Consider the following 15466-nt stretch of genomic DNA (forward strand, 5'->3'; position numbering starts at 1 on the left):
TATTTACTTTTTTATGTGGAGCAAAATCAATTTGCTTGCTTGTCCCGCGTTACCATATTACGATTTGTCCTTTTGAACGGACTTCAAAAAGATGGATGTTCTCAATTCCGTTGTATTTTTTTTTTTGTTTATGTTTATTACCTCATAACTCCATCAGTTCTCCATCGAATTGGTATATATATATATATATATATATATATATATATATATATATATATATATATATATATATATATATATATATTATAGATCAAAACGACTGGTTTTGTCATATTGGATTTTTCGTGGTTTACCATCATTATCCTGTTCGACATTGGGACATTATCTCCTTAAATTATGTTATTGATGTTCAAAGCTACCTACTTATTCCTATTTACACAATAATAATAAAGTATTTCTTTAGTTGTGAAAATACGAAAATTGTATTGCTAATATCACAGCCAATATAATACAATCTAATATTTAGACATTTTGGAAAAAAAATCAGGAAATTAACTCGATAATCAGTCGGCCACTAATGATGAAGGATTTCCTAGTAGTTCCCATTTCCTGGTCTGTACAAAAGGGATCCATCTTGTAATGGATTCCCCTAATACTTGTAGCATTAACATGAGAAATGATTACACAAGTCACTCGTCCCTGTTGCATGTCGAACGATCAATATAAAGTAATATATTTACATCTCAGCAATGTATAAAAATAGAGTAATCTTGATTCTTGAGTTGTTAGCACCATGAGTACTATTAAATCATTTGTAATACAATTTTTTTTTATAAATTTTCTATTTCAATCAATTTATTCAAACATAAGAGTAAGGATTATTTATTAATCTATTGATACACTTATCAGTAAGTTTTTTAACTACTTTTTCTTAATTTTTTTTTATTGTCTGATCAAAATTTAAGTAACTAGGTATTTTAATGACGACATTTTGTAATATTAACATGCAGTTCAAACTCAAAATTTTCATCTATTTAGACTACGGCTGAGTGGGAATTAATGAAAGAAATATATTTATCGATTTTTTAAGTTAATTGTCGCCCTTCTGTTAACTACTGGTAATTATTACTATTATTATATAACGTGTACTTCCGTGAGATAATTGTAAACGTTTTCAATGTCATATAAATTTATCTAACAGCAGCAATAAATATACCAGAAATAGTATCTGACATACGACGTAGTAAATAACTATCGTGAGTCATACTATCGAGTTCACAATTAGACGGGCAACCCCAAAGTTGAAAACATGATTAAGCCGATATAAATAACTATTGGTGTCCCATGGCTTCGCCTGCGTGAATCTTTACATGAAATAACCTATATACCTATATTTAAAGTTTCTAAATATACCATCTATCTGTGTTCCAAATTTAATTCAAATCCGGTCAGTAGTTATTACGTAAATGACTAACAAACATCCGCCCACACACACCCTCTTAAAATTTCGTATTTTTCATAGTAATCAGGATTACAAGACGTAGTATAATGATAAATACATAGGATCAGGTAGATAAATACTTATGATTTTTTTTTAAGTTTTATTAAATTTTATTTAAGGTAACAAACTGCTAAACAATCCATAAGTGACCTTTAAATTATGACACTGTATCCAGTTAGCATCAGTGGGGATATGGTACTGGAGAAGGATGTTTAGAGTACCACCAATTAAGAGTCATCTATATTGCAAGAGCTCCACATAATGCGATATTAACAAACTATCAAGAAAACAGCCCTGACTTTTTTCAAACATTTTATGTAAATATAAAGCACAATCCGGTAGGGAAAGGGATAAATAGTAATGAGATGTAAAAGCCTTATTGCTAGGTCGTGGAGGTCGATCTCCACGCGGTTCACTCTGGAAACCGCCGTCGTTAATTCTGGTTGAATTCGTCATGATGGGCCAACTGACATTCTTTCATCTTTGTCTATTTCCGCCAGCGTATACCGATAGCACAGACGGGAATACCATATTTAGCCTTTAAAAGAAAGTTCAATATGGAGAAGCTACTTATATTGGGGTTAGCAAAGAGTAGATAACCTAGAAGACTTGCTCCTACAAAATTATCTGACGCAATTATAAGAGCGACTAGTAAGGTATTTGCATGAAGCTTTCATTGGACTGTCCAGGATTGCGCAAAATGGAACTGTTCGTAGTTGCAATCTTTAGCAGGTTCAAGCAAGAATAAGAAGTTACTAGACAACGAAATATCCAGACACCTAAAACACTTCAGGCGCGCATTATTCATGTTTTATTCTATAATTTTAGTAAACCTTTTCTTTCTTAAAAATGCTCGTATTTCCACCACATGTAAACTACAAAGTAATTTAAAATCACCGGTAGATGAAATGTCGGTGGGTACCTATATTATCACGGATGATCGCTTGAATGGAGCGGCCGGATAGCCGGTCTATATCGGGAAGTAGGACGGTCGGATAACGCGACAATACGCCGTTGTGATGCTGAGGAAAAATTTTCAATACACGAACGAAACAAGGAATATTGAAAATTACACAGGAGCAATACTTAATTAAAACTTTAGTATTTTATATTGGTATTAACTTATTTCACACACGTCTAATAAAATTAAAACAATTTTCCATTTACGATCTTTATACTAGCCTAGATAGAGGTTCCATAAACGGTATAGTACCAATCCAGAGAGAACGTAATTCCAACGACTTTCTTTTTAAAAATCTCTTTAATTGTTTTCTATACTATCTTTCACACATGCTATAATAAGTAATATATGCTTATAAGGCATGTTCTAGCAAATAAATTGATAGATTTTTTTTCAAAGGAATGTGGATCCGTAAACTAATAAAAATGCTTTCCATACTAATACAGCCTGTCCAGCTATTACCATTTTCGGACTCACCTTTTTTTGTAATTTATTAATATTTGTTTTTAGAAGTTTCTGTCTTAATATATTCTATAGATGAGTCTAGAGTATATTTCGTAATTTTCAATATTATTATTATTATTAGTTTCTAGTCGTAAAACTAAAAGCCAAATTAAGGACAGGAAGATAACGATGTCTATTATCATATATTTTTAATTTTGCGTATGGATAACCATTTCGATACAATCTGTAAAATAAAAGATATTTGAGTTTATGTTACTTCGCCGGCACCACCTTTTTTTTTGCATTTTAGCACATAATACTTACGCACTATGCACGCGCGTGTGATGTTTCTATTATTGTTCACTAAAATGGCAACCCAAATCGCAGATGTGCCATCTGCAGAAGTTATTGACGTTGGAATCTGACGTCATATCGACAAACGTGGCTCAAGAGGTTAAAATTAACGTATTTAAATTAGTATTGCTGAAATTTGCATTTTCAAAAATTATATTTGGTACGAAATAACATAATCTTACATACTTAAACTTAATTACAGGTAAAAACACCCCAATTGAGGCGGGAAAGGGGTTGTTAGTAATGGGGTCAAAGAGCTCCATTACTAGCAATATACTTTGTCAAGTTGACCTCCACGTGGTTCCCCCTGGAAACCATCGTGGCTAATTCTAGCCACGACAAATTTATATCGCTAAGTCAGTGAAAACCTGTTATTGGCTTTTTATATGGATAAGTTGTTATTGTTTTAAGCTATAAATTGTAAGCTGTTGGTTTTCCAATAAATAAATAAATAGTTGAATTTGTCAGGATGGGCTAACTGACCTGTTTCATTTTCATCTATCATCCTTCACTGGTGCCCCGCCGGCGTATACCAATAGTGCGGGTAGGATTACTATTTTATTATCACACATAAAAAAAAAAAAACACCCCAATTGCAGAAATCAAAACAGGACAATTTTGAGAGAGGCTTATGTTCTACAGTGGATAATTAACAGCTAAAGTAACAAATCAAATAGATGCAAAATCATCATCGTCATTTTAGCCATTATATGTCCACTGCTGAACATAGGGCCCCTCCATAGACTACCATAAAGGACGGTCCTAAACCACCTGCAACCATTTCCTGCAATGCATTTGAGGTCGTCACTTCGTCTAGTGGGTGGTCCTCCTACACTGCATTTAAAACACATATATTGGCTATAAAATAATGTCAAATTAATAGTATAAAAATCATAATATACCAAAAGTGACCAAAGAGATAAAAAGGATCAAATTCAGCATTCATTCACAGCTAGCAATTGCATGCATATTACCAACTGTTATTTAGTAACGAACGTATTATGACAGATCCTATTGTGAAAGTTAATTCATTCTAATTGTCCATCGCCGGGGGAAAGGGATTGTTAGTAATGGAGACTGAGAATCCCGTTGCTTGCAATATACCCAACCAAGTCGACCTCCTCGCGGTTCCCCCTGGAAACTATCATGGTTAATTCTTATTGAATTCGTCATGATGGGCTAACTGACCTGTTTTCATTCTCATCTATCACCCTTCACTGGTGCTCCGCCTGTGTATAACGATAGCGCGGGTGAGGTTACTATTCCATTATCATCCAGGCATATTACCAACTGTTATTTTAACGAACATATTATGACAAAAAAATAAATAATAGTCCATCGCCAATAAATACCATAATTGAAGTAAATTATGCAGAAAACAGCTATCTTTTATGGAATGTTCTTAAGATATAATCTACGCTAATATGTAGTTGAAGAGTTTGTTTGTTTGTCCTAATTTCTGGAACTACCGATCGGATTTGAAAAGTTCTTTTTGCATTTTATAGCTCATATTTTAAAGAAAATTATACACTATTCAATATCACGGGATGACCACGGACGAAGCAGCGAGATACAGTTAATTGTGTACATGATTATTTATTAAATGTTGTGCATTTTATACTTGTTGCGGGTGCAAACCCCTTCCAAACCATACTACAACATACCAATACATATTGCACAATAGCTGTTCCCACACACAAATTCCCAGAACAGACACACTTTACAAAGAAAACTGATAAAAGGGAATATCACAGGGCAGTGAGAAGCCAGTATGTTGTAAGTCGCGAACGTACGGTGTATATTTTAGGAATCAATCACGATTCATAGATATAACTAATATTATATATTTACTAATTTTAAATAAAGACTCTGTGTTAAATTATATTAAACGACATTGTGAACTTACATAGTATTCCTTTTTAAAAAACCTATCACCAACCGTCAGAACGTAATTTACTCATAAATAATCATTATATACAATTGGATTAATCCTCTATACCAGTATATCTATTTCCATATGAATATTATAGTAAAATGCATTTGCATTGCTCTCTGACTAAAATGGAAGACATTAAGTGATAGACGGGAAATAGCGATAATTAAATTCAACCGGGACCTTCCGGTATTACCTAGCCAGATATCCGTAAGTAGGTAATTTGGAACGAGATTTAGTAGAAAGTGTACATAACACAAATTTTATACAGTTAAAATTTAGTTCTTTAGCGAGATCTAAACATGTATATGTATATAAATTAATTGCTCTTAATCAGTTTAGCAAAAACTAAAAAACGACTTGACCGATTCGAATATGTTTTTTATTTTATTGAATAAATAAATAAGTGAAGACTGGGGCAACAACACTAATAAAACTTCGTGGGTGCTAATTTTTTTATGCAACTTAGAATGACAAACTACCATACGGCCCACCTGATGGTAAACAGTTACCGAAGCCTATGAATGCCTGCAATACCAAGGGTATTCCGCGCACGTTGTCGACCCTTTGCTCATGCTCTTTTGATAACTATTTACATCGGGGAGGAGAGGAATTGTTAGTAATGGGATCAAATAGCCCAATTACTAGCAATATACCCTGTCAGGTCGACCTCCAAATGGTTTCCCCTGAAAACCATCGTGGCTAATTGTAGTTGAATTCGTCAGGATGGGCTAACTGGGCTGCTTTCATCCTCATCAGTCATCTATCACTGGTGCCTCGCCAGCGATATATTGATAGCGCTGGCGGGGTTACCATTCCATTTTCACCTTTAAAAACCCCTATCAACGAAGTAAATATCATATAAAATGATCGTACGTCTATATGTTCAACTAAATAAAAGCTAACAACTAGAAAATGGGCACATAGTCCTAAAAGTAGTGTGAAAATAGCCAGTACACGTTCTACACCCTACAATTTCTTTTACATTAAGTATGCAAGTACGATGGTAAACAAGTATCGACATTAATGATTGAATAATATTACTTATTGTAACATTCTTGAACACATATGTAATTGAAGCAACTGAAGCAATATGTAGGGTGTTATTAATTACGTTACTTAATTATAAATGAGCTTGTACACGCATTGCAGATGTTAATAATAATTATCCATCATCACGGATAGGACAGTTCTTGCGAACAAACCTGATATCGTGGTGATGGATTGAGCACTCTCGAGAGTGTTTTTGGTGGATGTCACCATACCGCATGACGAGAACCTCGTGAAAGCGGAAATCGAGAAAAAGAGAAAATATCTCGACCCGGCTCACGAGGTGACCGAAATGTGGGGGTGACGTCTACCAAAATCATTCCAATCGTTTTGTCGGTGAACGGTCTTATCCCAACCAGTCTGGAACAATATCTCAGACGATTGGGATTCCGAGGCGGCTCTCTCCCGGGAAAGATGCAGAAAGCGGTACTCTCAGATACTGCACGCATTGTACGCCGGTTTCTCTACCTGGGGCCTTCAAGTCCGGCCGAATGTGCTTCTACCAAGGTTAGTTTGCCATCTCCTCTCCTTAAGAGGGGAGATGTGAATTTGTGTAAAAATAATAATTATTAAGATTACTAGGACCCATACTATTTTTATACATATTATTATCTATTTTTTATTATAACCTATATTTTTTACATTACTGGATATCCTCTCCAGTTGGAGACTTTGTATAAAAGTCGTTTGCTTGGCCACCGCTGTCCCATTTGGGTTTCTACTGTAAAGCAGTTGTGTTTACATGGTCGTGTTTCGGTTTGAAGGGTGGGATATGGATTTACAGGGTACAGAGGAATAACACCCGAGTCCTCAGGAATGGCAATTAATGGGAGTATCATGGGCGAAACAGTAAACTCTGTTATGTCCACGGTACTGCTCATGTCTATAGGCGACGGTTATCACTTTGCATCAGGTGGGCCGTCAGCTTGTTTGCCATTCTATAAGTTGCATGAAAAAAAAAACTCCTGTTTGATCAGTCAGAAGGGTAGTCTAGTTTCTTGACAGTTTTTATTTTTCTTTTTCTAATTTTATTATTCCGAATTTAAACAATGTTTCAAATTGCACGCTTGCTAAAAAAATATTTAATGTATATAAATAATATATAGATTTAAAAATATTAGAAAAATAATATTACTTATTCAGAAAATCATGTGACAATAAACTGCCATTTAGTTTTATTAATAATAGCGTACAATACTTACAATTTGTCATATTTTTTAACATATTATTATTTCTTTCGTAATATAAAATAATAAAGACGTATCTATCTATATTTGTATTTTGTTACAAAATAAGAATCAGACCCTCTTTTTATTGTCTGCCGTCTTAATAATACGCGGTGCTTTGGGACCGTGAGGTATGGCGAGAATGATGATAAATTTATTAATTTTTGATTTATATTCGTGTTGGGACCTCCTTTATATTCCTGAATATTAAATTACTAAATTCAGTGGCCTATTAAACAAGATATAACAAGTAATAAAGCGTTTCTCTCGTGGCAAATTGTTCGTTTCAAATTTGTGAAAGAAGTGAGATGTTATTGGGGAGATTTTGATGTTGTATTTTTTTTTTTTAGTAAAGAACTGTTACTATATTATAAGTAATTTGTCGCGTTGCTACTATAGTTTCTCGCCCATTCATTTTTATATCAACTATGGATCAATTTTAATGATTATTTTTTATCCAACCAAATTTTTTTTATTTTGGACCAAAATTCTGTTAGTGACGTAGAAATATTTATTTGTTTGACAAATGATTTCACGTTTTAATTTTTAATATGGAATATGAACTTAATTTTAAAATTTATTTAAATAAGAATAGTAATATTACAAGATTAATTTATTAACAGTCCATGGTACTGCTCATGTCTATAGGCGACGGTTACCACTTTCCATCAGGTGGGCCGTCAGCTTGTTTGCCATTCTAAGTTGTATAAAAAAAAGTAATGAGCGCTATTTTTATTTATGTAGAAATATAGTTGTTTACCGCAGTAAGTAGGTATGTCTCGGCAAGAATACGATTACCTAGATAATATACTAAATACAAGTAATTGTGAACAAACATTTTCACTGTTTTCGGAACTTTCTCAACAATCATTGCCTATGCAAAAATAGACGTGTCCATTGACTGTATGGAGGTAGTTTATTATCATAACAAATGCAGGTAGCAAGGTCGCAAAATAGTGATGTGACCCGACCGGTTGTGGGATGACTAACGTCTCAGATACGCAAAGTAGGTACGATGTCGACGCACCTTTATTTACTATACCGCTACAAGGAGCGTTAGATAAAAAAAATGTAAACAATCTCCGTTCCACAGTTTTTTTTTTCAGACTTTAAAAGTAGTTGTAAATTAAAAAAAAAATCCGTGTAATAAATCAGTATCGAAATAATTTGAACTATTGTTAACCGATTTCAAACTATAGGAGGTTCACAAATCGATTATGTCTTACTTAACCAACTTCAAAAAAGGCGGAGTTTCAATATTCGACTATATAATATTTTTTTATATATGCCCATCGATTTCTTCCATCAATTGTGGAACAAATCTGAAAATTCTTTTTTTTAAAGTTTACCATAATTCATCAAAATACCACTATAGACTACTCAACCTTAAGTCTAACAAAAAACAGCCTGCATCAACATTTCACCTGCTTTTAAAAACGTGATTTAGAAATTAAAATCCGACTGTAAATTGCTAAAATAAGTAAACACAGAATTACCGAATATGTGATAATTGGAGGTGCAGCAATTGTAGGTTGTTACGTAACACATTTCTAATATTGAGTTTAAATATTTAACCACCCGACAGATTTTATATACTTGAAAAGTGCAAATTAATACATTTCAGTTACAATATTTATATATTAGCTAAATAACGGATTTATTAGATATCGCTTATATATAATAACGAAATGAAGAACTCCACCTAAATGAATATAAATGTCCGACTGCTATGGGCGATATCCAATTGAGTGATGACCTTTTTTCGCTCTCAATGTGTAAACTAATATATAGGTATCGAATTGATATCGATATTACCCATGCCTGATATGCCTGATGCCAAACCTGATATTGTATTTGTCAGCTATTAACTGTGCACTGCTGAACGTAGCCTCCCTCACAAGGGGGGTGTTGCCAGTAGTTGCCACGCTAGGCAGGCGGATTGGCAACCGCAGTTTGGCTTTTGGTGATGTTTTTAGAGGAACGTCGCTGCCTATCCCTCCACTATAAGCTTCCTTAGTCACATGTTACAACACCCGGTACGAGAGGGGTAGGAGTGACCTAATCTATGCCGGGACCTACACGGATTTACCTGACATATAAAGTATTAATTTTTTAATTAAATATGAAGTCATACTTAGTAGTCTTGATTTATTTCTTCGAGTACAACGTTGTCTGATCTAGTATCGATTCCGAAAGTGACTATTCACACGCATGTCGAGGCCAAAGTTGACCAAATTGGTCATGGCCAGCGCACAGATTTGTTTGGATTGGCGAGCAAAAAGTTTCAATGAAAATCCACAGGCGCGTTTAGCTTACGAAATTAATGTTATGCTAAAATATAACGTATTATTTTGAGTAATCACGTATTACCGATTTGAATAATTGTATAGTTTGAATTCTTAACTTCGATTTTTGTGTTTCGTGAAATAAATGATAAATTACATAGAAAATTTCATTGAAACTAGATAGAGTCCTGAGAATGACGATAGCTACAATATATATATTCCTATATTGTATAATGCAAATAAAGTATACTCATTCATTCGTTCATATATAAATCAATTTGGAGTCATACAATTTTCACTATTATAATATATTTATTAAACGAAGATGACATTAGAGTAGGTAGATTTTACAGTTACCTGAGTAATACTTTCTGTATTACTCATCCATAGTTCTCTTGTGCTGCTTTCCAGAAGACCAAATTGTTATGCCTGTTGTTATGTATGCTTACTTAGCAATTTCATTACCATATTCCCTTCAAATAGTCATGCAAGCATAGCTTGGCGGCTGTATCGAGTGTAATATGTGAAAATGATTTTGTACAAAGTCACTCTCTAGTATTGATAATTACGTTAGGACATATAAAAAGAATCCATACATCTCTAATATAAAAATAAATATTTCAATAAAGAGTATAAAACTACAAAAGCGATCTAACAAAATACAGAATTTATTCTGTATTAAAATTCTTGTTATATGATCCGTTATGAGATCTGGGAATCAGTATTCGTATATTGCAATTTGCGCGAACGAAACTATGAAGTTACCTTAAAAAAATGTATATGCCAATAGTATATTTTATTGGTATTTGAGATTTTATAGACTCATAATATATTATGTACGTTTGAAAGGTCGGAATTTCAAGTGTTTGCTAAAATAGAACACTTGGTTCTTGGTTTCATTTTATTTTTTATTGCCATCAATGTTATTTATTACGTTTCAGTTCTCTGTGTTTAAGAAACGAAACACTCGAGTTGTGGAGTTAAAGTTTATCTGTCTGTCAGCTGCTGCAATCTATCTAAAAGTGTTGTTGATAAAATCTGTAAAAATTACAATTTATTTTATGGTAAGTATAAAGTAGTCATTATGCCCCACAGCTCCCCTATTTTGTATAACAATATCTGAATCATGTGAATTAAGTATGCAAATAACTGTGTTTATGTTTTAACACAAGGAAAATAAGTTTACTACAATTTATTCTATAAAGTACCTACACGTTAAATGACATCACTCACATGGTCAGTAGTGCGATCACGATTAGTATGTCATGGGTGACTATGAAGTAATAATCTCCGTCTCAGGAGATTGGTAATGGCGTGAGTATTGTGAATATTTCAAACCTAATTACCTAATAGTGACTCGGCGGAGCTAATTCTTGAGCTATTCTTTATTTGACGTAAAGAAGATTATTCTAAAGTGACCTTAAGAAATAGGAAGATCTTGATTTCACGATATTTGTCGTGCATATCATTTATTTATTAAACTTTAATGCACCTAGATAGAGTAAATGGCGGACTTAACACCACATGGCGTTATCTACAAGTCGATCATAGACAAGAAAAATAAAAAATATAATTGATGTTGCAACATGATGAGCAAATATGTGTTATATTCCTCAATTCTGAACAGAATTTGAAGATTCTTTTTCTGGTCAATAGGTTTACTCACGTGTAGGTTCCATGTAAATTGTTATAATTGTACACGATTTTTCATACGATAAAATCTTGGAATGAAAATGAAAAAAGTGTAGCAAAATTATAAAATAATCAGTCATTGCTATGAACTGAGACATAGACAAGCTGATACATATAAGTACAAATATACTTCTGTATGTTCAGATAGAGTACATACAAAAGTATTTAGGAGTGTAGCAAAGGATAATTAGTTTTGCTAACATTTTCTACAAAACAGAAACTTAGATGTGACTAACTATTGTCATTAGATGGAATTTCGAAAGAATATTGTTTAGGACAAAGTTACTTCGATTTCATAGTAAAGTCGGATCGATAGGACTCTAGCCGTATAGAGGCGTAGACAAGAAAGAAATAGGGCTAAAAAGATATTACTGTCATAATTAAAACGTATTCTTTTATTAAAAGTTAATTGCAAATATTCTATCTACATATTATTTGTGAGGAATGCTTGCTAATTTTAATTCTAAACGCATAGGAATGTACCGATTTTTTTTTCTAATTGCTCATTCGTTCTTTATTTGCTCACAATTTATTGTTGTTAAGGGCGCCTTTTGTTATCTTATCTGAAAGTTATTCGGTATTGGAGCTCTATTATGAGCATGACTGTCTCAATGTGGTCGTTAACAATAGATCTTGTTATTTAGAGGGTTGAAAGTTGTAGATAACTCTCTTTGTAGTTGTCGGAATGTAATCAATTATTACGTACAGGCTCAGATAGAATTACAGTTACGCCCACTCTCGTTACGGATATGGTGCGCTAACATAATGCATAGCGACATTGTGCAGATGTACGCACTTTCACCTCCGTCCTTTGCGAATAGATTGCGTGTGAATACGGCCGCGTGTCGTAATGGCCCTCTGGGGGCAGAGCGGGACCGGCCCCTCTAATTTATTACGTATCTAGTTAACGGGTTCCTATTATGTTTATGCAGTTCGACATCGACATTGACGGACTTTTTATGTAAAATTGATTTGCCGGGAGCCGCTGCTATTCTATCTGGGTGATTAACTATCGTGGTTTGTACGGTGACACGTACCGCTAGCGTACGTGATATCATCCCGGCTTTCGCCACCGTTGGGCCCGTTAGGTGGGAATGTGTGTGAATTTTGAACGTGTGATAAGATTCTCATACGGTCCTTAGAAACAGGGTCGCGCGGTGCGCGGGGGTCGTCGGCCGGCATCGATCGCGCTGTTTGTAAACATTGTACTGGTCGCGATTCTAAAGAAAGATAATGTAACTCACCTGTACGGTCTGCGCGCTTTCTTTGTCCAGCAGGAACTCCATGGACTTGTGAGGGCGAGGAGTACGCTGCTCTGGCGGCGCGAGCGCGAGCAGAGAGCGCGCGTGCAGCACGGTACGCTGCGTGTCGACGTCGGTCTCCAGCACGCCGGGCGCCGGAGCGGGCGGCGGGCGCGGCCGCGGAGGCTTGTGCGCCACACCGCCCGCCACGGGGGGTGCCGCCGCCCGCGACACACCCTCCTCCTTCAGCGGGATACGCACATACTGCGGCCCGGCGGCCGCCCCGCGCGGTCCCTGCCCCGCATCTGACGCCGGTAACGCGCCGGGAGCCGGTCGAGAGTTCGCGCCTGCGCTCCTGGTTTTTTTCTCCTTTCGTCCAGAAAATCGGAAGTTCGCGAACCGCGATAGGAAACCGGCGATGCGGCTGCGCGGCGCGCGCGCGCCCGCATCCGTCATGTCGGCGGCGCGCTCTGCGGCCGGCGCGCGCGACTCCTCGCCTCCCCCCTCCACAAACACTACCTCTGCGTCGTTTGCATCGTCGCTTGAAGTTGTCTCGCTCTCTGTAGTAGTCGTGCTTGTTTCCCGCCAACTTACTTCGGCCACTACAGGAGAGAATGTTACACCCTTTGATCCTGTAGATATTGAACGTGCCGGTGGTGGCGCGCCGAGCGGTGGTGGACCCACTAATTGTAATGAGGCTCTGAGTTCTTCTGGAGTTTCGCGATGTGGGGTAGCGCGTGCACGCAATTCCGGAGTAGATCTAACTCGAGCATCTCCCGATCTTAATGGCGTCGAACTGAAAACGGGTTCTCGAATCGGATCTGGTGAAGGGGTTCGAGGGGGTGATGGTGTCGCAGATTGTGGATCGAGGCGTCGTCGCAACTCGTCGAGCACGTCGTCCCACGCACCCCACGAGTCTTGTAATCGTGTAGTTGTAAGGACAGAAAGGCCACGTTCGAAATCACCAGTTTCAGCAAGGGCTCGTCGCGCTGTCTCATCGAGTCGTCTAGCCGTCGTCTCCATCTCGCGTGCGAAGGCGCGCTCCGACTCCGTTGTTGAGTCGCTGCCAGCGCTCGGTTCGCGGATTGGCGACGCAGTGCATTGCCGTGTAACCACATCGACGGGTGGCGGCGGCGGCGGTGGTAAACGCGGCGCACGCGGCGGCGGCGGCGGCGGCGGCGGCGGTGGTAGGCGCGGGCGGCGCGGGCCGCCGCGATAGTCCAACGCAGTCAGGTCGGCCACGCTGACAGTAAGGCTATCGGTAACTTCGAAGGTTTGTCGGAAATGCGCTCGATGCACAATGTGGCGTCGCGGTTCCGCACATACGTCGAGTTCGGCAGGTAACGAAAGAGCGCGCGCGGCACGAGGCGGACGGCGTTCGGCACTGGGTGATGCTGCAAGGCAGGGCGCGCTGCCGGCCGCGGGCGGCCGGTGCGCTATTTCGGGCGGGCGGCGCTGCGAGGGCGGTGGCGGTCGCCGCGATCGCTCACTGTATCCGCTGTCTTCGCTTAAATTTTCTGCTGAGAGATGAGTCCGCTGTGCTGGAGCACGCGCGGGCGGTGGGGAGGCGGGGGGTGACTCCAAGGAGTCTGGCGAGAGGCTAGGCGAGGCGGGTGCTGCACAGGAACGCTCCAGTGACTCGAACTGCGCGAGGCTTGATGAGCGCGAAAGTGATCCAGAGCTAGTCGGTGATGCAGCGCGCTCCCGTCGCCTTCGTTTAGCCGGGCAAGCCCACTCCCGTTCCGACTCACTGTCTTCCGAACCTAATAAATAAAATATATTTTAATAACACTGAGATATCTTACAGAATCAAATAAGATACGTCGTCTCGTCTCACAATGACGTTGGTAATGACAGTGAGACAGTAACACAGAATTGTATTGCTTGGTAGTAGGTATAGACGTAGTAGGATCAGTTGGATAACGGCCAAGAGATTTTGTCTAGCCTAGAAGATTTGAATTATAATAAAATTCGAATGTGACAGTCTAAGTTGAAATCAATATTTATAATTCGAGGAATAAAGTAGTATATACTATTGCATACAATAAAATTTAAATTATTCCATGAAATTATTAAAATAGACTATTAATATAAATGTCTTAATTACTAAGGAGGTAGAATAAATTGTAAGTATTAATCATAATCATTTGTATGCTTGTGTAATTATTAGAAACAGCGCCATCTATAAAGTAAGTATTGCATTACATGATTATTATTAGCACAGCTAAACACGGCAAGCACGAATAATTTTTCTTATGAGAGGGGCAAGGGGTGACGCTAAAAACATTTTAACTTTTGTGTCTTTCTATCACTCTTAGTCTTTACATTAAACCAATTACCTTTTGTACCAATTACCAATTAATTTATTACCTTTGACATTAAACCAATGTTATATTAAATATATTACTAAATTTATACATTTAAATCAATAATTTGTAAAACGCAATTTATTGATTTGTTTCAGTAAATATATTATATGAATACAGCGCCATCTATTAAGCATCTGCATTATTACTACTTAGTAGATACTACTGATGGTATACAGTGATTGTATGTTGGTTCAGCTATTTCATAATAGATGGCAGTAACGGACAAAATTTTTTACTATAAATAATACAAAATTTAATATTTCAGTATAATTAAAATCATGGCTTACTATAATATATTAAATAAACACTACATACCTGCAGGTCCTCGTACATGTATGACGGAGTCTGCATCTGAATCGGAAAGCCAAGTGGCGGCGGAGGAACGTTCAGAGCGTAAGTCATCGCTGGTTTCTTCCACTATCGTTTCGAGGTACAAAGCATGGGTGCTGCCATTGTCACCTGTAGACAAA

At 37.2% G+C, this 15466-nt stretch overlaps 1 protein-coding gene across 5 annotated transcripts in view; it reads right to left on the bottom strand.

The window, feature by feature from the left end:
• LOC113522903 (uncharacterized) overlaps positions 1-15466 on the bottom strand; it is a 141909-nt gene that overhangs the window by 63442 nt on the left and 63001 nt on the right. For all 5 annotated transcript variants that reach the window (XM_052898671.1, XM_052898667.1, XM_052898668.1 and 2 more), the window contains exons 2-3: positions 15312-15455; positions 12631-14390 (exon numbers count right to left, since the gene is read on the bottom strand). In XM_052898671.1, coding sequence (XP_052754631.1) covers positions 12631-14390; positions 15312-15455 — 1904 coding nt within the window. The remainder of the gene's footprint in view (positions 1-12630; positions 14391-15311; positions 15456-15466) is intronic.

This window comes from Galleria mellonella, unplaced genomic scaffold (assembly GCF_026898425.1).
Source record: "Galleria mellonella isolate WM207_F2 unplaced genomic scaffold, CSIRO_AGI_GalMel_v1 utg515, whole genome shotgun sequence".
Classification (NCBI taxonomy): domain Eukaryota; kingdom Metazoa; phylum Arthropoda; class Insecta; order Lepidoptera; family Pyralidae; genus Galleria; species Galleria mellonella.